The sequence below is a fragment of the Myiozetetes cayanensis genome, unplaced genomic scaffold, assembly GCF_022539395.1.
Source record: "Myiozetetes cayanensis isolate MyiCay16 unplaced genomic scaffold, myiCay2020 scf17, whole genome shotgun sequence".
Lineage (NCBI taxonomy): Eukaryota > Metazoa > Chordata > Aves > Passeriformes > Tyrannidae > Myiozetetes > Myiozetetes cayanensis.
This window is the reverse complement of record NW_026087378.1, coordinates 10779183-10801071: the sequence shown is the minus strand read 5'-3', so window position 1 is coordinate 10801071 and position 21889 is coordinate 10779183. Positions and strand designations below refer to the sequence as shown.

Genomic DNA, 21889 nt, shown 5'->3' with positions numbered 1-21889 from the left:
CCTGAGTGGCTCGTGCTGGTGGCTAATGTGGGCTCCGTTCCCCTGACAGAAACATGTCCCCGCATGCTGTTGGTGTCCTCAGCAGCCTCTAAGGGCAGGGCAGGGGCAGGAGTGGAGCAGCTGAGCCCTGTTAAGCTCATTTTCTTCCTCTCTGAGGAATGAAGGGAATTTTGTGTGTGTGTGCATGCAGGTTGGAGGCAGCCAGCCCGTGACTTGGACGTGGCCCTTGAGCTTGTCTTGGAGCCGCGGCGGAAAAGCTGAAACGATGTGGTGTACCAGCACTCTGAACCTGGGTTCTGCGGCTGGGGAGGAGGATGAGGACAACCTCAGGCTTGGCTGGCTTCAAAACTCTGACACAAAAGGTGTGCATACACTGGGGGAAGGATGAAAGGGCTCCATGTAGGAGCCGTGAGCCCGACACCCCAGTTCCACCAAACACACTGCCCCGGGGGCCGTCCCCTTCGCACACCCCATCGCGCTCATCCCGGTGAACCGCGGGAGCCGGGGGGGGCCTCGGTGGGAGCATCGCCGGGCACATGGATCATCACAGGCACTGGGAGCCCGGGATCAGAGCCCTCCTGCCGGGGGATTATCCCGGGCTCACGGTCACCCCGGGGACTGGACGGGGCGAGGAGCTGGGCGGGGGCACTGGGGCAGGGGCACCCCGAGCCCCGCGGTCAGCGCTGCCCGGGCCGCAGCCCCGGCGCTGCGGGAGCCCCGCGCGGCCCCCGGGGCGGTGCTGGCGGGGGCGGCGGGGGCGGTGCCTGCCCGGGCGGCGGGCGGGACGCGCCGAGCGGGGCCGGGCCGGCGGAGCCCGGCGGAGCGGGCGGCGGTGGAGGCGGCGGCCTGGCGGAGCGGGCCCGGCGGCGGCGGCAGGTACGGCCCGAGCGGGGCGGGCGGCGCAGACAAAGGGCGGGTGTGCGGGCGGGAGGCAGCGCGGGCCGGGCCCCGCACCGCCCCGGCCGGGCTGCGCCGGGGTCCGGGCCCGGCGGCTCCTCCCGCCCCGCCGGCAGCCGCGGCTCTGCCCTGTGCGCTCGGGAGGAGCCGGCCCGGGCGGAGCGGGGCGTCCGGCGGGGAGCCCAGCGCCCCGAGCGGGCCGGGGGGGACTCGCCGCACGGGGGGCTCGCAGGAGGCCGCGCGGGGCCGGGGGTGTCCCCGCCCCGCCGCTGTCCCGGGCACCGGCCACGAGCAGGCGAGGCCTGGGGCGTCCCCGCTCCGCAGGGGTGCGAGCGGCGTTGGCCGAAGCCATGCGGGACCAGCGCGGCCCAGAGCCGGTGTGGAGGTTCACACCTTGCGCATGGCACGGCTTGGCCGCTCTGGCTGGTGCCCCTGCCAAGCACCTCGCTACCCCCTCTGGAAGAGGTCCTGGCTTTTTCCCAGCCACCGGTGAGCTCCTGGGCCTCTCACGCCCAGCTGTGTGTATTACCTCCCCAAGTCTTTTGGGTTTGCCTCCACCGCTGGCGGGGGCAGCCCCTGATACCCCATGGTACAGATACACACCAGCTTGGGCAACCTTTGGAATCACCTGGAAGGCTTGGCTTCCTATCGAGACTTGTGCTCCCTCCCAGCACTGCAGTTTTATCCCAGCACTGGGGCTCTCCCTGTGGTCTCAGCCAGCAGCTGCCACAGCACACCATGGGATGGTCATCTTCCCGCTGGTGTTGGGAAGCAAGTGCCTTGCAGTGCCCCTTTGTCACCGGCAGCCTTGGAACAGCACCTCTTCCTGCAGCAAAGCAGCATCTTTGTTACTCTGACTTGAGAGTGTTTTTTCCCCAGGGCTGGTGCAGATGGGGAGGTGAGCGGCCCTGTGCCTTCTCCCCTTAGCTGCACACAGGGACCACGGCTGAGGAAGTTGTCCTATTCCAAATAAAACAACCAGGATGAATTCAATAGGAAATAAGTTCCTTGCTTCTGAGTGAACTTGCCGTGGGTGGAGAAGAAGGAAATTAAACAATAGAAAAAACGTGCAGGGCTTGATATAGCAGGAAAATAAACCCCAACATTGCTGGCCTCTGGTGGGATCGCTGAGCATCTTCCCTTCACCCGTGGTGCTCCTTTGGGCAAGGATAGTGAAGGCAAAGCTCTGTTTTCCAATGCCCATCTGTGTCTGGGGCACCCTTGTGTGCGCAGGGGGAAGCCAGGACCTCCCCAAGTCACCCACCAGGTTCACCTCACCCAGCCCCCTGGTACGTGCCACGTCACCCCAGCAGCTGCAGCCCCAAATTCCTCCCTTGCAACCTGGTGTTGCTGGCATGGGACACGGATGCTGACCAGAAAGCTCACATGCACAAAGCCTTTCCCACTTCCCGTGCCTTTGGGAAGCTGGTGGGTCTGGCGTGGCTGCGTTGGGTGGGGATAGAAGACCCATCCCAGCCAAACAGACTTTTCATTACAGGTTGTTTTGCGTTTTTCCCCTCTCTGAGTACCAGTGCGGTACTGTCAGTACTGTAGAACGTGTCATATGTAATGCGCTGTTGGTGGTAATTTAAACAGAAGGAAAGAGACGCCTCAGTCAAAAACCAGGCTGGAATGAAGAGGGAATGATTAATATTTTCTTCAGTAGCGTGTCATGGTGAAGTATGGCACAGGCGAGCGTGTCCCTGCTGCGGAGTGTCACCAGCACCGCCTGCTCCTCTGCTTCTGCAGGCTTTTATAAACAAGTTTGGTTTTGGGGGCATCTCTGGGTGCTGGGCTGGGCACAGAGGACTGTGATCCCACTGAGCATCCTGTCTTGAGGGTTTCTGGGTGGGCACTGGAGATGGAGCTGCTCTCTTGGCTGTTTGTGCTCCAGGGCAGGGTCATGGAGGGTTTTGCTTAAAACGGTTTTTTATGGAATTCTGCCTTCTGGATGTACCTTAATGAGTTGTGGTTTTATTTTTGGGTGTCGGGGTAGAGCCTGCTAGAATGAGGTTAGGACTCAAGACAAAGAGAGAAGCAAGATATTAAGCTCCTGTGTCTTGTACCTGCTTTATGGCCTCGGAGGACAGGGGTTACCAGTCTCTCTCATTGATGTTTCCAACCCTTTCAACTTCAGTACCTCAGGACTGCTCTTGGCTTCCTTTTGTGTTTTTGGCCCTGGTGGTGGCTTTGCTTGGTGTGTTTTTACCACTGCCATCGCCACGTGTGTGCTTTTGGTGTTGGAGCCTGAGAAAGGGGCAGGAGGACCCGGGTGGAGGGAAAGTGTGATGCTGCTTTCTTGGAGACCACCCTGCAAACCTGAGGGGCTGTGGCAACTCAGTCCCCAGCTGCCAGTGGGAGATGGTGCCCCCCATGCTCCTCTCCGTGCCCATCCCCAGGTGTGGAGGAGCAGTGCTGAGACCCCTGGAAGGGCTGGATGAGTCACACCGTGCGGACGCAGGGAGATGGCGGCCTGTAGCTTATGATTCATGTTGTTTTCCTGCAAAGCCACCAACTGCAATGGCAGAGCTTGCAGAAGACGAATCAATATCAAGCTGTAAATTCCACATGTGACTGTTGGCCAGCAGTGAGGGGGCTGCGGTTGGGAGTGCCTTGGTTCCCATGTCCTCCCCAGAAACAGCAGTACCTTGCTGTAGCCCTCTGTCCCAAGAAGGGGACAGGATCCTCAGCACTACCTTCAGGTGGCACGAGCCTTTCTGGAGGGGTTTAGGAAGGTCAAGAGATCCCTAAATGTGGGGTGTCCCAGGAGGAACTACCCTGATATTGATGGTGGGCATGTCCGGAGTTCAGCCCTGCTGCTTGTCTGCTCCAAAGCTGTGGAGATGGAGGTTGTCTTGGAGAGACTATGACTGTCCTCTAGGAGCTGTACCCTGTTGTCCCCCTTCTTCCAGGGAACCCAAAATACCTTGGAAGGTCTCATCACTGATGTAAAGCAGGGAAGAAGAAGTGTTTTCTGTCTCTCTGGGCTTGGGCAATGTTAAGGTTGGATGTCCAGTGAGGGGTGTCCTGCTCTGCTCCCTCCACCACACAGGGAGATGTGTTATCTCATTCCATGCCTCGAGGTATGCTGTGGAAGGATGACAGCCCCCAGGGTGTCCCTGCTCCTTGGGGTATCCTGCTGCTCTCTTGACTCTGCTTCCCATACCTCGGCCCCAGCAAAACACTCGAGTGTTTTCTAGCTACTTGTCAGCACCTCACCCAGTATCCCCTTCCTTCCCAACACCATCTACATCTTCACAGCCTTGTACAGCCCTGTAGCCTCAGGGCTTGGAGCCCTTCAAAAAAAGGGGATGTGTTAAAAATTGTTAAAGATATGGCTGCAAACTGCTATCAGTGCCTGGCCACAGGGCTCAGGCCATTTTCAATCTCCTATCAGCCTTGATCCATCCCTTGCTGTGCTGGTGCATTGCTGGCCTCGTGGATTTATGTTGGATAGTGGGATTGAGGCTAGGAGGGAAGGAGTCTGTGCAGGTACCTGGAATGGGGATGCTTTGCCTGGTGGCTTGGTGGGGACACAGGAGCCCACCTGAATGGGGAATGTCCCCAGGCAGAGAGGCCAGGAGCAGTGTGGTCCTGTGGCCCTGCTGGCCGAGGTCATGTGAAGCAGTAGATGGTACCAGTTGTTTATCAGCTCTCACAAGCTGAAAGCACGAGCTTGGGGAAGTGCAGGTGTGCCATCAAAAGTTGATTCCTCGAGCATTTGCTTGGCTTGGAGATGCTGCAGAGGAGAAGGAAAGGACAGGGCTGATGCTGTAGCCAGGGAGCAAGTAAACCTCAGACACAGATCTGGAAATAGGAGGGGCAAGAAGCAGTTTGGGTGCCAGCCCCAGTGCTGTGCTTGCTGGGGGCAGACATGGGCTTTGCCAGTGCTGTTTTAGGGAGTGGAAACAAAACAGCTCTAGCAAGTGCCTCCTGTGCTCTGTGCCTGTTCCTGCTCCCCATGGGCTGCTGAGCCTTGCAGCCTCCGGTGCGTTTTAAGGGTGACAAAGTTTGCGTGCAGAGGTAATGTCTTTTATTAGCCTAACTAATACCTTTAGGAAAAAACAGATGTCCGAAGGATGCCTGCACAGCCAAAATGTGTCGGTTTTTCCAACTGTGTCCATTGGTCTAATAAAAGACCTGACCTCCAGCCTGGCCTGGCCGTGACCTTGGAGAGTGCTGGCCCTGGAAATGTCCCGCCTGTGCGTCAGCATGTGCTGCTCAGCCCTTCCCAGAGGACCTGCTACCCCAGGAGCCGTCACAGGAGCACACCCACACTCACGGCAGGGACTGCTCTGACTTCTAATTCAATGCTGGCCGCAAGCACCCAGCCCTGCGGGTGCGTTGGGCTCCTGGCAGTGTCTGTCCTGGCAGACTGCAGGGAAGTGGAGGTCATCTGCAGCTCAGCAAAGCATTGGGGCATCAGGCAGGATGGATGTGGTCTGGCAGGAGCATCCCAGGGAGTCCCTGGGAGGAAGGGGCAGCTCCCTCCTTACAGGGATTTCTCCAGAACGCAGGCACCGTCTGGGTCATTTGTTCTCCATAAGCTGGTTTATGCTGTGGTTTTATGGATTCTGCTTTGCAAAAGTGCTGTTTTGGGGCTGGTCTCACACTTGCAGGGCAGTCTGTGCTCCCTAGAACAGCTGGCAGTTCTTCTGTGGTAGGATGTGTCTGCTCTCCTACCAACTTGAGGATCCCCGTAGTGGGAAGCTGTCAAAAAAAAAAGAAGCAGCTGGCCTGTCCTGTGGGTCTCACAGGGCTGCCAGGGCTGAGCTGGGGGAATCACTGCTGCCCTGCAGCTCTCCATGGTCCAGGGTCACCCTCACACTCACAGCAGGATCAACACCTCTGCAGGGAAAATCTAGCCAAGCAAAATGTCAGAGACTGAAAAAGGTGTCATCAAGGGGCTTTCAAGTCCGTGCTTTTTTGGGTAGGAGTCCTCATGCGACCTAGCGGGTGAGAGCGCAGGCTGCTGCTCCATGAAATATAAAAAATCATAGGGGATTATTTTCCCTTCGCCCTTTTTCTTTTTAAAATACTTGGGATTTAGTCACTGATTATCCAGAAAGGCTCCTGGGTGCTTGGAGAGCCACAGGAACCGACATGGCACATTTCGAAGCAGGAAAACCCAATTCACTGAGTGGATTTTCCCCCCCTTTGAACCCACTTAAAATTCATGGAGAGTTTTGTCAGTAAGAACCTGTTTCAATTAACAGACAAAAGAAACTCTCCTCGTTAAGTGCCTCTTTCAATTAAGGTTTGGGAGAATTCCCCCAGCTCCTCTCCGAGGCTGTTCCCAAGGATTCAAGGGCAAAAAATACCCCTGAAAAGAGTCACCTGCAAAGGGCTCCAGCTTTTTTTTGGGGGGGGTTGCAGCGGCACAACCTGAACCGTAACCTGGCTTTGGGATGTTGGGGTGTTTGGTTGGGATGGTGTCAGGGATCATCAGTGCCGGGGGTTGGCTGCCCCGGCCCAGCATCCCTGGGGCGTAGGAAAGCTAATGACTGCTGCTAATTGCTGGCCTAGTTTTTGGAGGAGGCTCATTTCATGGTGGGTGTTGGGAGATGAAGAGGTGCTCTTCCAGATCAGGATGTTGAGGGCAAAGGGGGTGGGAGCCACTGGTGCCTCAGGATCAGAAATGGGGTGACCTCTGCAGGGGGGTTCCTCTATACAGCCTCACTGGTAGGGGCTGCAGCACCTTGGAGCTGGGGAAGGGGCCGGGAGATGAGGTTTGGCATGGGCAGGACTTGGGATGTGGGATTAAGATGTGAGGTTTGCTAGAACTAGTCTTAAAAGCCCTGCCACTTGGGTTTGCCAGCTGCTCTACCATAGGAAAAAAAAATTAATTTATTGAGGCTTTTTCTCCCCTCAGAATTCACCAACTACTTGCAGTGATTTACCACACACCGGACTTTGCCTTTCCATCCCCCTGCAGGGAAAGAACCATTCTCATGATTGTTTTTTTGAAGAAAACCTGATAAAAACATTACTTTTATCTTTTACAATAAAACTGAGGTGCTTACAGGGCTCTCTGGGTAAAAAAAAAAAAGCCTCTTCCAGAGCTGGGCACTTTGGCTAAAAATAACTTTTTTAGAGAGAAAATCCTTGACCACTTTCACTGGGCTCATCACTCATATTGGTTTCTTTCCCACAGGAGCAGGGAGGTGGTGGGCAGACAGAGCCAGAGGTTTATTTCCAGAGGGGAGTGAGGCACTGAGGGGAAAGCAGTCCAGGTGGATGCTCCAACTGCTCAATTTCTCTCCAGGCTTTATAGTTCAGATCTTACAAAAAGAGCTGAGAAAAAGGGGGGATTTTCCTGTTGAAGTCCTCCTGGGATGAAAACGCTTCAGACCTTATAAATCACAGATGAGTTTTCCCGATATTCCCTTGTGATTAGTCCTATCCAGCCTGTTCATGGAGGGGAGAAGCCAAGTTTGGGTGGGTTTTGGGTGGGAGCAGCATCGGTGGCTGCCTGACCCTTCCTGTGCCAGGCTCAGCTGCCAGGCTGCCGTTGTCCTTTAATTTTGCACCTTTTGGGCACTGGGGGAAGGTGGCTGTCCTTAGGAAAGCGGTGCTGGGACTGTCCCTCTCCCATCAGCAGGGTATTTTTCTCCCTGGCAGGCTGTAACTACTGTTTGCAAAGCGCTTAAGCAGCCCCTGTAATCTACCATTAAGACGCTCCTTATCTGGCATTACAAAACCCCGGGGCAGCCTTGGCAAGTAGGTGACCAGGACGAACTCCTTTCTGTTCCTCTGTGTCCTTCTTCGTGTTTTCCCCTCTCTCTCTGCTCCTCACCCCACTCCCCTGCCTGGACACCCTGGGTTTGCCTGGCAGGAGGTGGCTGGACATCCCTACAGCTCACCCCTCCTCCAGGTCTCTTGGGCTCATCCTAAAGCCTCATGGCCCAGGCTGTCAGGACATGAGATTCGCTGGGAAAATCCCTTGATTTTGCAGTGGCTGAAGTTTTTATGCCAGGTTTCTTCTCCTTGGGTTGCTGTGGCTTCACAGGGCTGCTCTGGTGCAGGGCTTCAGTCCCAGCTCCAGGAGCATCTTGGTGGGATCATCATCACGCAGCACAGTGAAGGAGATCGTGTCCTCCTGATTGTGTCTTCTCTTGGCTAGTGGGTCTGGCCCTGGCTGGGGAGGGAGATGATGGGGACAGGGACAGGCTGTGGTCCTTTGCACCCTGTAATAGCTCTTTTCCCTGGCCAGTACTTTCAGCTCTCTGCAGATAATTCCAGTGGCAGCTGGCGTCGCTGCCATTCAGAGCTGATCAAGGCAGCAGTGCAGAGGTGGGTGTTTAAAGGCCATTTTTTCACGCCAGTTACTCTTTCATTTTCAAAGCAAGCTCCCCTGTCTTGAGCTTGCAGTTGTCTCTTGAATAATGTGATGGCATTAATCTCCTCTCTAAGGACGTGCTTAGCTCAGTGGTTTTAGATCCGTAGCCCTCTAAATATTGCCAGTGAGTGAAGGGGATTCCCTCTAGAGGGAACTTAAACCTATTAATAATCATTTGGCTGCCTTTTGTGCATCTTTTGCAGGTAGTGCTGATTCCCAGGGCTGCAGGTCACCATTTAGTGATCACTGGGAATGCTGGTGAGAGTGTGTGAGGTGCAGGAGAGACAGGAGGCAGGGTGGGGTGAGCACTGTTGCCATGGTGGGGGCCTGGGCCCCTGCCTGGCCAAATTTAGACCTTCCAGTAGCCTTTTGCCTTCCAGTGTCCAAGTGGGAGGTAAAGCAGATGTGTCGGTAGGGCCGAGCCGGCTGCATTCCCTGCGGTGGTCGGATACGGGAAGGGAAGTGTTGGAGCGAGCAGGAGTGATTGCAAATCACTGAGCTGTGCAATGCAATTTAGCATCCTGCCTGTAAATCCTCCTCCATCCATGCTTAACCCCCAGGGCTGGCTTACGTGGAGAAGTGGAGCTGGCATGGTGGTGAGCTGGTGATCACCCAGCAGTGGTGGGTCTCTCCCTGTGACGATGAGGAGCAGGGGTGCCCACCCAGAGGGTGCCAGCAGGAGAGGAGCAGAATGACCCATCTGGATGTGGTGTTTGGGATGTGGCTTCATCTCTGTGGGTTGAACGTTGGAGGTTTGTGAGCTACTGGAGTCAGGGGTTGGGGTTCTTGCACAAAGTCTTGAAGTGTCTTCTCCCTCACTGGTGCCTGTTTCCCCTTGCAGCCCTTTCCAAAGTGGTGCAGGGGAAGTGTGTGAGCAATTTCTTGCTGTGTCACACCCGTAGTTTTGAGCTCACCTCCCATCCCTGGGCCGTGGGATTGGAACAGTTGATTTATCTGACAGTTGAGACTTGTGAACTGCCTGATCTTCACTGCTTGCACCTGCAGCCAGACCTATCCCACCCCCCAATAAATCAAACCCTGCTGTGGTTGTCTGCTGGGATCACTGACCCTTCCCTCTCCTCCGGATTTCCTTGCGCTTCCTTGCTTATATTTAATCCTTCCATTGCATCCCTGCAAAATATCACTGGAGGTTAGAGGAAGAGCACTGCAAGCTGCTAATGGAGATGGTTTCATCCCCTCTCATCTCCTACAGTGCCCCTCTGGCTTTCTGGGGTGCAGTGTTTCCCCAGGGAGGGTTTGTGGCAGGGGGAAACCACAGCCCCCAGCTGCACTGGGGGGTGCATTTAGAAAAGCTTTTCAACCATTTTCCTCTTCCTCCTGCAGCTCTCCCAGATTTTAAGTGCTGATAGTAAAGGGCTTCCCTGCCCACTGGTTGCACTCCTTGCCTGTCCTGGGGTTGGATCCGGCTCTGCAGGGTGCTCCGGGCTCCCAGCCACACTGGGAAGCCGCTTGGATGCTGATTGTGTTTGTCAGGGCAGCTGGATTAAGAGCACTGTGGCTAAGCCTCCTTGCTGAGCCTCCTCTCCAGCAGAGCCTGTGCTGTGGTGTTGCTCAGAAACCCAGCAGAAAAGAACATTTTCCAGGGCTCTTTCTCCCAAGGTCCTTCATGTGTGGCTGTGGCTGAGCACCCACCTGGGTGATGGGAGCCTGCCAGCACTGTACCGTGTTTCTGGGGACCTGAGGTCTGTGTGTGGGAGTCCGGCTGACATTTCAAGCTGGTGCCTTTTAAATAACTGGTGTGGGTTTAAAAGGCACCTGAGCAGCTTCTAAAAATCAGGTTAAAAGGAAGTTTGACCCCAGCTGTCACCTTGCCAGCTCTTGTGTTTTTTTCTTCTATTTCATCATCACGTTTTCCCTTTTGTTTTAGAAAAGCTGTTGGTCTCAAGGACTTGTTTTCTGCTCTTGGACCTAAACCTGCTTCCTTCTCTGGTGGGGAGCTGTCAGCTTTCCCGCCACTGGAGGGGTTTGCTGGGCACAGTGCAGCCAGCACCCACTCATATGGGGAAAACAGGAGCATCCCCACCCCGTGGCATTGCCCCAAACCCCTCAGCATCCTCCCCACGGAGGGTTTGCTCCAGCAGTGAACCGGCAGAGCAGGATTCCTGCCTGCTCTCTGCCGCGCTGGCGGGCGCGTGGGGCGGGACGGTGCCTGCCCCGGTCCCGGCTCACCCCTGCCTGCTCCAGGGGTCCGGTGCTGGCCCCCTGCCCGGGCAGGCTTTGACGTGGCAGCCCTGGGAGAGTCAGCCGGCGTCTGCCCGGAGATCCTGTCTCCAAAGCCTGGTCATTAAGTACCGTAATTAAAAGCTCTTAGAAGAGGATGGACTAATGAAGCGCCCTTGGAAGTGGCAGGTGATGGAGGTGCAGAGCCCTATTCCCTGTCTCGTGGAGGGTGGTGCAGGGATGGACACACAGCCCTGCCCATCAGCCACCAACTCCAGCACTTGCGACCAAACCCACTGTTGTCATTTGCCCACCCGTCACTGTGGGAATGGTGCTAGCACCCACTGCTCCTGGCAGATGAAAGAAATGGAGAGGGAGCAGGATGGCGTGGCCAGGGTGCTGGATAACACGGTCCCAGCTCTCCCCACTCCTAGGCAGGTACCTCTCTCTGCACAGGCATATCCCTAAAATCAACAGCTTCTCCTTTTGGACCTGGAGAAGTGCTCTGCCCTAAAATCCTGTTGGGGCTGTTTGCCTGGGGATGCTCAAAGTCCAGCCCCGCTGGCGGGGAGAAAGGAGTGAGGTGAGACAGGCAGGGCACACCTTGGGGGGCTGAAAGTGAAGGTGCATCCTCTCTAGGTCCTGGCTGGAGACCTTCCATGTGCACAAAGATAAATTACAAATCAATAAACCCAGGTGCTCAGCTGTGCCTGGTACAGACAGCAAGGGGAGGTCGCTGGTAGGTGGTGAAGGTGGTGATGGAGGAGACAGTGATGGAGGCTGGATGGAGACTGGCTGCTGGTGGCAGCTGCAAGGGCCTGGCTGAAGCAGTGCCATACTGGCAGGGTTGGGAAGCAGTGTGTCTGGAGCAGGACTCGCTGCAGGGAAGGGCAGGGATGACAGGATTACCCTGCCAAGCCCCAGCCTGTAATCCACAGTACCGCTCAGCTGGCCACGTTTAATCCTGTTAGGAGCCTGGCTGGTGTCGGCTGGGAGGGTGCTCAGCCGTGGCCCTGGCAGGAGCTCTCCCTGGGAGTAGCAGGGACTCCTGCCCTTGTCCCCAACACTGGTGGTGAGTTTGGGGCAAGGCTGCGAGCCACCATGCCAGCACCTTGTTTTCCTTAAACACACTGGCTGCATCAGTGTCACCTGGGTGGCTCCACCTCCCAGCAAGCAGTGCCATCCTTTTTCTTTTTTCAAATGGGCTTTTCACAGGGAGGGGAAAAATATTCCCAAGGTCTCTTTGGCTCCGTGTGGATGTTCCTGTGTGCCCCTCTCAGTGACCTTGTCTGGCGGCTCCTGGCTCGGCCTTGAGCCACCCATCTGGCTGGCATTCCATGTCCCTCCTTGCCAGCCAGGATGGGCCATGGGAGGCTCAGACCACCCCCAGCAGTCTCCTTGACACAGCCTGGCTCCCGCTGGGCAACCAGGAGCGGGGCTGCTGCTCCAGCTGCTTGAGGTGTCAAGGACTCACAAGGGGCTGAGGACTCCCCTCCACAGCAGCTGGTGATGCTGCTACGCTCCAGGCTCACCCCACAGCCGGGATTCCAGGCCACGCGTGCGCGCTGCGCTCCCGCCCCATCCCCAGCGCCGTCGGGAGCTCACGGCGTTCCTGTGGCAAGCCCTGACACGCAGGCCAGCTCGCCGAGGGATTGTGCTGGTAGAAGTAAAAGCAGCAGCGTTGGTCCTGTCCCTGCCCTCTCATCCCTCCTCTGTCTTGCAGGGCACCGTGTGGAGCCGGGGAACCAGGGAGCTGCCATGGCCACATTCCCACCGCGTACCGCGCCCAGGCCGCCCGCCGCCCCCTCGCCCCGCTGAGGCCATGGGGCTGCTGCTGCTGCCACTGCCATCACCACAGGAATTTCGGCTCAGCAAGGGGACTCTCGGTGCCTCTGCCATGGTGACATGAAGCTGACAGCGAGGGACGCCCGACTGCTGGAGGGGAGAGAGCCTGCACAGGCGGCCTGCTAGTATTTTAATTTATTAGTAGTATTCAATTTTGTTTTATGTAATTTTGTTTTGGTTGGTTGGTTGCTTCTTCCCCTCCCCGGGGCTCACGAGGGGAGGGGGCGGGCAGGGGAGAGGGGCCCCACCTTGCCCAGCGGATGCAAGGATGACTGTGCTGGCCAGGGCCCGGCGGGGTATCTGGCAGCTCTCTCCGCAGGTGGTGTTGCTCCTGCTCTTTGCCTTCTGCCTGCTCAGTGTTTTCATCTCTGCATATTATTTATATGGGTGGAAAAGGGGCTTGGAGCCCTCTGGGGACGTGGCAGGGCCGGACTGTGATGAGCCCAAGGTCGCCCCTTCCCGCTTGCTGCCGCTGAAGACCGTCAAGGTGGTCGACTCCTCCCGCACAGACCCCTTGGTGCTGGTCTTCGTGGAGAGCCTCTACTCCCAGCTGGGCCAGGAGATCGTGGCCATTTTGGAGTCGAGTCGCTTCAAATACAGGACAGAGATTGCCCCGGGGAAGGGGGACATGCCCACACTGACCGACAAGGACCGGGGACGCTTTGCACTCATCATCTACGAGAACATCCTCAAGTATGTCAACCTGGACGCCTGGAACCGGGAGCTGCTGGACAAGTACTGTGTGGAGTATGGCGTGGGCATCATTGGCTTCTTCAAGGTAAGGGGGTACAGGGGGTGAACTGAGACCCCAGTGCCAGGCCAGATGTGAGCAGGGAGGCTCTGGGATCCTGCTGCCCCACAGGGACTTTGCCCTCTCCATGCTTGCTTTAGGCAGCCTGAGTTGGTGTGGAGCTGGGCTGCAACCTGGCATGGGGCACAGGCTTCTAGCAGTTGGCATCATCCTAGCCTCTCCCTGTGGAGGGGCTGTGTGGCCTCTGGGTGTTTTGGGGGTAAAAACACACTTCTGGGATCAGTCCAGTTGCTTTTAGCATCCCCGTTTCCCAGGAGTGAGCCTTGCTGGGGTCTGCCAAAAGCATGAGTAGGTGTTTCACTCAGCAGCAGCATTGAGTGTGTGAGAGGTACAAGGGCACCTCGAGCTCCAGAGAGGAAAGGGGGGCCCAGCACCCAGATCTCCAGGGGTGGTGAGCCACTTCCTCTGTTGCTGTGGCTGTTGGTGTCCCCAGTGAGCCCCTGCCTTGTGCCCAGCATCCCATTTCCTCTAGCCCCCATTTTCCTCGTGCAGGCCAATGAGAACAGCCTACTGAGTGCCCAGCTGAAGGGCTTCCCCCTCTTCCTCCACTCCAACCTGGCGCTGAAGGACTGCAGCATCAACCCCAAGTCGCCCCTGCTCTACATCACACGCCCCAGCGAGGTGGAGAAGGGTGTGCTCCCTGGGGAGGACTGGACCGTCTTCCAGTCCAACCACTCCACCTACGAGCCGGTCCTCCTGGCCAAGACCAAGTCGGCCGAGTCCATCCCGCACATGAGCGTGGACGCCGCGCTGCACACCACCGTGATGCAGGACCTGGGCCTCCACGATGGCATCCAGAGGGTGCTGTTTGGCAACAACCTCAACTTCTGGCTGCACAAGTTGGTCTTTGTGGACTCTGTCTCCTTCCTGACGGGCAAGAGGCTCTCCCTGCCCCTCGACCGCTACATCCTGGTGGACATCGACGACATCTTCGTGGGCAAGGAGGGCACGCGCATGAAAGTGGAAGACGTCAAGGTGAGGCTGTGCTGTCCCGGCTGGGTGGGCAGGGGGTATGTGGGGCTGGATACTTGTGCTTGCTCAGGGATGCTCCAGAGATGAGCTTTCCTGTCCCCAGAGCATCCCCCGTTCTCCTGGGAGCCCCTCTGCGAAGCTCTCAGGGACACGGGTCCTCGCCCTGGTGTGGCAGCCATCCCCGAGGCCACGTGCTGAGGACACCTTGATTTCCCTCCCCTTCTCCCAGGCGCTGTTTGACACACAGAACGAGCTGCGCACCCACATCCCAAACTTCACCTTCAACCTGGGATACTCAGGGAAATTCTTCCACACAGGTGAGGAGGGTGAGGGCATCCCTTTGCCTGTGGTCGCTGCACAGCTGGTGTTGAGGCGCCAGTTGGTGCTCAAAGAGGCTGATGTTGGGGCTGCAAGAGGGTCTTTAGGCATCCCACCCTGTTCTCCCACCACCTGCACCAAGAGTCACTGAGAGAGCCTCCCCCTCCTCAGTCCTGGCTGCTCCCATGCTCTCCATGCTCTGTGGTGACAGCAGGTGTCGTGTCCGCAGGTACCGATGCCGAGGATGAAGGTGATGACCTGTTGCTGTCCTACGTGAAGGAGTTCTGGTGGTTCCCCCACATGTGGAGCCACATGCAGCCTCACCTCTTCCACAACCAGTCGGTTCTCGCCGAGCAGATGACCTTAAACAAGAAATTCGCTGTCGTGAGTAAGATGCCGCCGGTGGGGATGTTTGTGGTGGGGAAGGAGGGGAGAAGGGGGGCAGAGAGGATTCCCAGGGGATGGTCTCTAATCGCTGGAATAGAGGGACCTGGTGATGTTAAGTCTGATGATGCAGCTGGGTGGGTGAATCCAATTATACAACACTACCTGGAGCAAAAGGATTCATCTGCACCAGCCAACTTGCTGCTTTGGCAGTGAGCTGCCCCAGTGCCTGTGCCCACCTGGCCCAGCACTGTGGGGGTGCAGAGGTCCAGTCCAGGGGATGCTCAGCCTGGCACCGTGTGATGCTGTGCTGAGTGATAATGTGGGATCCTGGGACCGTGGCTGTGCCAGGAGGCTTCAGCTGATGGAAGCTCCCTCTGCAGGCCCAGCTGTTGGGGACATGTTTGGTTTAGAAAGGCAGGCTCTGCCCTTCAGCTTGGTCAGGGATTGTTCATCCTCTTCACTGTCCTTTGTGTGGCCCTGAGGAAACCAGCACTGACACCAGACTGTGCTGTGACTGACCCACAGCTGTCTTGAATCCAAGCGAGTAAAGCCAGACTCAGTAATAATGATTGCATCCTATGGCCTAGGAGAGGGATCTTCAGACTAATTTGAATTCATTGTCTGATAATTAGATGTGCTTAATTAGAGAGACACCAGACCACCCCTGCTTGGGATAGGCAATTTTCCAACTCAGAATTTCCAGGCTGTTTTAAATCTACTGATATAAACCGATTTACGGTCCTGTATAGCTGTATCTCCTTGTTCTTCACAGAAAAGCTTTGCTGATGCTGTTCTGTGGGTGACAGCAGAAGACAGGGATGAGGATGGTCTGAGTGAAGCCAGGAGCAGGGTGTCCACCCAGCATGTCTGCTCCTGGGCTCCCTTTCATGGAGACAGCCAGGCTTTAGGAGAGGATGCACAGCCCCGCCCTGGTTGCTCTCCAGAAACACGACTTAGACAATTTGTAGCTGGGAATGGGCAGTCCCTTGCGGAGAGATCGGTTTGGGATGTTGTTATTTTGGGGTCTCCACAGTCACCCAGTCCCCACTCCCTTCTCTGCAGGAGCATGGCATCCCCACTGACATGGGGTACGCCGTGGCCCCGCACCACTCGGGCGTGTACCCCGTGCACGTGCAGCTGTACGAGGCGTGGAAGCAGGTTTGGTCAATCAAAGTGACGAGCACGGAGGAGTATCCACACCTGAAACCCGCTCGCTATCGCCGCGGCTTCATCCACAACGGCATCATGGTCAGTGGCCAGGCTTTGTCTCTGGTGCTCCTCTCCTCTTGTCCCCACAGCAAAACCCAGAACCCCAGCAGGCGGTTCGATTTGAGGGGACTGTGCCCTCTGCTTATCCTGCATGGGGGAGGCTCACGTGAGGGCAATTTTTGGCTTTTCCCTCTGTCCACAATCTCCCTTCTGTTGTGTGGATGCAATCTGAGAGTCGTGAGGGACAGTGGTCCTTACCTCCAAGGGGTTAAGGTCCCCCTTTTTGTTGGGAAGGGAAGGGGACCCAGCTCTGGAAGCCATCCGTATGTTTCTCCTGCCCCAGGTACTCCCCCGGCAAACCTGCGGCCTCTTCACGCACACCATCTTCTACAATGAGTACCCCGGGGGCTCCAGTGAGCTGGACAAAATCATCAACGGGGGTGAACTGTTCCTGACTGTGCTCCTCAACCCCGTGAGTACTGCCCGGGGACAGAGGGACGGGCGTCTTGCAGAGCTGTCCCAGCACTGCTGGGTGAGGCTCTGCTAAGCCCCCTGCTCTGTCCTCTCCGCTTCAGATCAGCATCTTCATGACCCATCTGTCCAACTACGGCAACGACCGCCTGGGTTTGTACACCTTCAAGCACCTGGTCCGCTTCCTCAACTCCTGGACCAACTTGAAGCTGCAGACGTTGCCACCTGTGCAGTTGGCACAGAAATACTTCCAGATCTTTTCTGAAGAGAAGGACCCGCTGTGGCAGGTACCCCCTATGCCCTGAGTGGGTGGAGTGGCCCTGTTTGTTTTGCTGGGAGAGGGAAGTGTGATATAGCCCTGCTCCGAGCAGGAACTCAGACTAAATGACCTCCTCAGGTAGTTTCCAAGCTGAATTTCCCTCTGTTTCCCTGGGGAAGCAGTGGATTTTGACCTCTCTTTGGTTCTGTGGGCAGTGCCAGGAAGGAGTTTGCCTCATAGACCTGGAGATAAGCCTGATCTTTGTCCTGCCTTGAGCAGTGTGGCCTCCCCATGTGTCTGCTCAGGCTGGAGGGGCTGAGCAGTGGTGTGCAGTCCCATCCAGGCTGCCCTGTCTCTGATCCTCCCCGCTGTGTTGCAGGATCCCTGTGAAGACAAACGGCACAAAGACATTTGGTCCAAAGAAAAGACCTGTGACCGATTCCCAAAGCTTCTCATCATCGGGCCTCAAAAAACAGGTGCTTCCTTTCACCTTTGGTGCCATGAGCATTCCAGGAGGCTTGACAGAACTCCCCACCCCACCAAATAGCTTCTCTTAGCCCTCCTGCCCTGAAGCAGAGCTTGGAGGGAGGTTTGGCCCAAGTCAGCTCCTGCTTTCTCTCTGTCTGAAGGAACAACTGCCCTTTATCTCTTCCTGGGAATGCACCCAGACCTGAGCAGCAACTACCCCAGCTCAGAGACCTTCGAGGAGATACAGTTCTTCAATGGACACAACTATCACAAGGGCATCGACTGGTGGGTCTCTGTGCTGTGGGGACTGAGTGGGGTGGGAATGGGAGCAGTGGTGCTGTGGGGTTTCCCATCTGAGTGTCTGAGATGTCACCTGTGAGGGGGCTGCCGGGCATATCTCATGCCCATGTGCCTACCTCACGCTGTGCCTCCCCCAGGTACATGGAGTTCTTCCCCATCCCCTCCAACACCACCTCTGACTTTTACTTTGAGAAAAGTGCCAACTATTTTGACTCTGAAGTGGCTCCCCGGCGAGCTGCAGCCCTGCTGTCCAAGGCCAAAGTCATCACCATCCTCATCAACCCAGCAGATCGAGCCTACTCCTGGTATCAGGTGAGCCTCTGCCTCTCCTCTGGATTGAGCAGTCCCATGGGGCACAAGGAGTTTGATTTGGGATATGAGGTGACAGTTGACTGAATGTGATGCACGAGGACGCGTCCTGGGGGTCTGGGAGCTGCTGCACCTCATGGGGAGCCCAGGATTGGGGCTACCTCAGGAACAAACCTGCTTTGCTCCTGCCTGACAGCACCAGCGAGCTCACGACGACCCGGTCGCCCTGAAATACACCTTCCACGAGGTGATCACGGCCGGGCCCGAGGCTGCCCCGAAGCTCCGGACCCTGCAGAACCGCTGCCTGGTGCCAGGCTGGTACGCCACCCACATCGAGCGCTGGCTGAACAGCTACCATGCCAACCAGGTAGGGATGGGAGCACCCCAATCCTGCAGTGGCAGCACCTGGGGAAGAGCCCTCACCCAAGCAAGGATGGGGGGCAAAAGAGCTTGGATCTAAGGCCCACTGCGGGGGTGCTCCCGTGGGAGCTGCTTTTGTTATACCCTGAAAACCTTGGAGGGAAGAGTGAAAGTACTTGGAGGAAGGGCAGTGGGGAGATGCTGTGTAAGAAGGGAGCCCTTGCAGTGTGAGGCTTGTGATGGGCAATGCACAAAGATGTCCATGTGCAGGTTGTCGGAGCAGGGTTGAAAGGGAGCTTGGAGGGCTGTGAGTGGCTCTGCAGGGTCACCCAACACGTGCCTGCATGCTTGTCCACCGACTCCTGGGGCTTCCCTCTCTGGTGTTGCCACAGCATCAAAAAGGACAAAAATAGCAGGTGAAGCTGCCCATGGTTTGAGCTGCCTGCAGGCAAAATAGGAGCTGGATGCCAGCCCTGCTGTGACCCACACAGTGCAGCACTGCTGGGGTGTACGGGATCAATCCGTGAATGATTTTTCCACTGTCGATTAACCTTATAAAGTCTATTAGTTGCCTGCTGCTGGCATAATTGCTGTGTTGCAATCCTGTCTGGCTGTGGGTCGAGCAGCCTTGAGCCAAAGCTCTGATTTTGTCCTGGATGGGTCCTGGCCCTGGCTTTTAGTTGCATTTCATTTTCCACCATCCAGGGTAAGGGAACAGCAGGGCACACAGGCATTCAGCAGGGGCCCCTGTGCAGGCTGGTGGCAGCTTTGGCTCCGAGACGGCTGAGGGTGTGGTGAAGGTGTGGTTGTGCCCCAGGAAAGCAAGGCTGAGAGCCAGTGGCACCTCACTACCCTTCCTTGCTCCTTCCAGATCCTGGTGCTGGACGGCAAGCTGCTCCGAACAGAACCCGCCAAAGTGATGGAGACGGTCCAGAAATTCCTCGGCGTGACCAACTTCATCGATTACCACAAGACCCTCGCGTGAGTTCTTCCCTGAACTTCTCCTTCCTCCACCCTGCCATTGCTCCCATTCAGCAGGTTACCCTGGGGACACCCAGCAGTCTCCCAAAGCAGCCCCCAGTCCTGGGGCTCTCCATAGATCTGCTGCTGGTTTTGATGAGGCCAGGCTTTCCCCTGAGGCTCATACAGACACCACAGTGGAGTCACTCTAGACAGCCCCAGAGCAGCTCTGGGCTCCTGGAGTGCATTTGTGGCACAGATGATGGTGTTGAGCCCTGGCACCCCACCTCTTCGTGAAGGCATGAGAGCAGCTCTTGCTGCTGACCAGGTGGCAACTCCACAAGTGTCACCTTGCTCTGAGCCTTCCAGGCGTTAAACCCTACTGTGGGAAGCAGGAGCCTCCAGAGCTCCTAGAAAAATATTAATTTACCTCTGAAAATAACAGTGTTCCTCTGCCAGGGATTAGTTATGTGGCCACTCTGAATCTTCACCCAGGTGCCATGGGGCACTTGAGGGCATCCAAGGACAAAGGTGCCACAGAAAATAGTAATTAAACCCAGGAAGGCTCCATGCCCCATCAGCAGGGTTGTGTGGCGGTGAATGAGCCTTGGTGGGCTGCTTATTGCATAGCTGCAGAGGGAACCTGTTGTGCCAGGGGGCTGATAAGAATGTCAGCTGTGCTGTGGATCCCAGAGGTGGAGAAGTGCCCTGTGCAGGGCTGGGCAGCAGCAGGGCTTGCTGGGCAGAGTGGGGGCCTGCTGAAGGTGTGTGTGGGAGGGCAAGAGGGCTGAGGCAAAGCTCTCCCTTCGCAGGTTTGACCCAAAGAAAGGATTCTGGTGTCAGCTTCTGGATGGAGGGAAAACGAAATGCTTGGGAAAGAGCAAAGGGAGGAAGTACCCCGAGATGGATTCGGATGTGAGTATGCAGAAAGCCTCCTGGGATGGTCCTGAGCAGGGCTGGGGGCTGTGCCAGGACAGTGGGTTTGAGGCTGGTCCCCCTGACCCTCCTCTTTGTTCTCCCATTGCAGTCGCGCGCCTTCCTGCGGGACTATTACAGGGACCATAACATAGAGCTCTCCAAGCTCCTGTACAAAATGGGGCAGACACTGCCCACCTGGCTGCGGGAGGAGCTGCAGAGCACCAGGTAGCTGCTGCCTGCTGCCCCCCCAGCAATACCTGAGCGGGGCTGACCCCTGCTCCGGCATGACCTTCTCAGCAATACCCGGCTGTGGCCTTGGAGGGGACCCCAGGAGTGTACAGCATCTCCAGAGGCTTGGAGGGGACCCCCAGGAGCGTATGGCTGCACCAGAGGCTTGGAGGGGACCCCCAGGAGGCTATGGCTGCCCAAGCAGCAGTCCGACTCTGCAGTCCCCGTGCTGTCACCTCTCCACCTGACCCACACCTGCGTTTTCTTTCATTTTATTTTCCCTTTTTAATTCCCGTCCCTCTGCTGTCCTGTTCTGACATAGAGCAGTGGCACAAATTCCCCCTTTCTCTGCCCAAAATGGGCTCCAACTGCCCTGAGCCGGAGGGCAGCAGCAGAGCTGTCCCTCTCCTCTTGGTCTGAGGGTGGAACAGCCATTCTGGGTGCACTGGTGGTGACTTTGCTCAGCTGGAGCAGAGAAATGGAGCTGGTGGAGACCCAAACCAGAGAGGAACCCAGACCTGCTCCTGCCATCAGCCCCGTGGCAGGAAACAGAAGAGTTTGCAGGATTCCCCCATCACCTGCTTGGAAATGCTGCAAACCAGGTGGATTTTTATTTCAAAGACTCAGGCACTATTTCTTTTGTCATCTCTATTCATTTTCAAGCTCCTCAGCCTCTGGCTCCCCCTTCATGGGCAGCATGGTGGGACTGCAGCCTAGCAGAGAGGGCTCTGGTGTGCTGGTCTGGGCATACTGGTCCCAGTATGCTGGTCCCAGTACGCTCGTGACCCCCAAGCCCACCCTGCAATCCTGTACACACGTGGTGTTTCCTGTGGTAAAGCCGAGTGGTGCCCGGCATCCCCTGGCACAGAGGAGAGCCTGGGGACAGAACAGTGGGATAACAGCAATCAGAAGGATTCTGAGAACTTCAAACCTCTTGAATATTGAAAAAACAAAAGTATTTTAATAATGTTGGGGCTTAGGGGGGCGGAGGGAAGGGTTCGTTCGGTTCCCATTTTGCAGGGGTGGGGTGGGGGGGTTTTTCTTCAGTGCCAGAATTTGTACCTAAACCCCGAGGGTTTTACGTGGTCTCTTTGGTTGTGACACGTGACATGGACAAAGGTCAGTGGGGAAACGGGACAGTTTTCCCAGTGGGAGACACGTCTTTATACCAGTGGTGCCGTACAGAGCTACAGCCCCAGTCTGCTCTCCCACGCCTTGGGATTTGCTGGCAGACGAGACTGAGCCATCACGGGTTTACTGGGATAAGGGCCCAGATTTCCCCTTGGATGGAGCTGCTCCACAGGATGCAGGATGGCAGCAGTTCCTGACAGAGGGAGGTGCAGTGCCCAGGATCCTGCCCTTGCCTCCAGAGTGGGGCCAGGGCAGTGGGGTAACGAGGTGTATCACCATGGGTGACAGAGGGGCCCTGCTGGCAGTGGGGTTCCCAGCCAGCTGTTTCGGCAGGAGCCCCTGAAGCCTTGGGGGGCCTGCACCTCCTACTGCTGCCTCTCCATGGGGCTGCCTTGGGAGAGGCTCCCAGGCACCGGTGTAAGGTCCTGTTGAACCAACTGCTAATAAATGGGGGGCTCTGGTTTTACTTGCTGCTTGTTGCCTTTGTCTCTCCTCAGTGGCACGATCCGGTCCCGCCCCTGGGGTT

General features: G+C 56.8%; 1 protein-coding gene across 1 annotated transcript; it reads left to right on the top strand.

Annotated features, from left to right (window-relative positions):
- Positions 1-799: 799 nt before the first annotated feature.
- NDST1 (N-deacetylase and N-sulfotransferase 1) lies at positions 800-21223 on the top strand. Its single transcript, XM_050312108.1, has 15 exons — positions 800-876; positions 12141-13040; positions 13566-14048; positions 14275-14362; positions 14593-14747; positions 15813-15998; positions 16303-16431; positions 16535-16717; positions 17069-17165; positions 17319-17442; positions 17595-17769; positions 17963-18133; positions 18998-19107; positions 19899-20001; positions 20114-21223. The coding sequence occupies exons 2-15, from the start codon at positions 12531-12533 to the stop codon at positions 20231-20233; spliced, it is 2634 nt and encodes an 877-aa protein (XP_050168065.1). The 5' UTR covers positions 800-876; positions 12141-12530; the 3' UTR covers positions 20234-21223.
- The last annotated feature ends 666 nt before the right edge of the window (positions 21224-21889 follow it).

What these genes read in the sequence shown, in the direction of transcription:
- NDST1 (XM_050312108.1), top strand. Translation starts at nt 12,531, where the DNA reads ATGACTGTGCTGGCCAGGGCCCGGCGGGGTATCTGGCAGCTCTCTCCG. An exon ending in GATTACCACAAGACCCTCGC is followed by an intron (nt 19,108 to 19,898) that starts GTGAGTTCTTCC and finishes CTCCCTTCGCAG; the next exon opens with GTTTGACCCAAAGAAAGGAT. An exon ending in ACCCCGAGATGGATTCGGAT is followed by an intron (nt 20,002 to 20,113) that starts GTGAGTATGCAG and finishes CTCCCATTGCAG; the next exon opens with TCGCGCGCCTTCCTGCGGGA.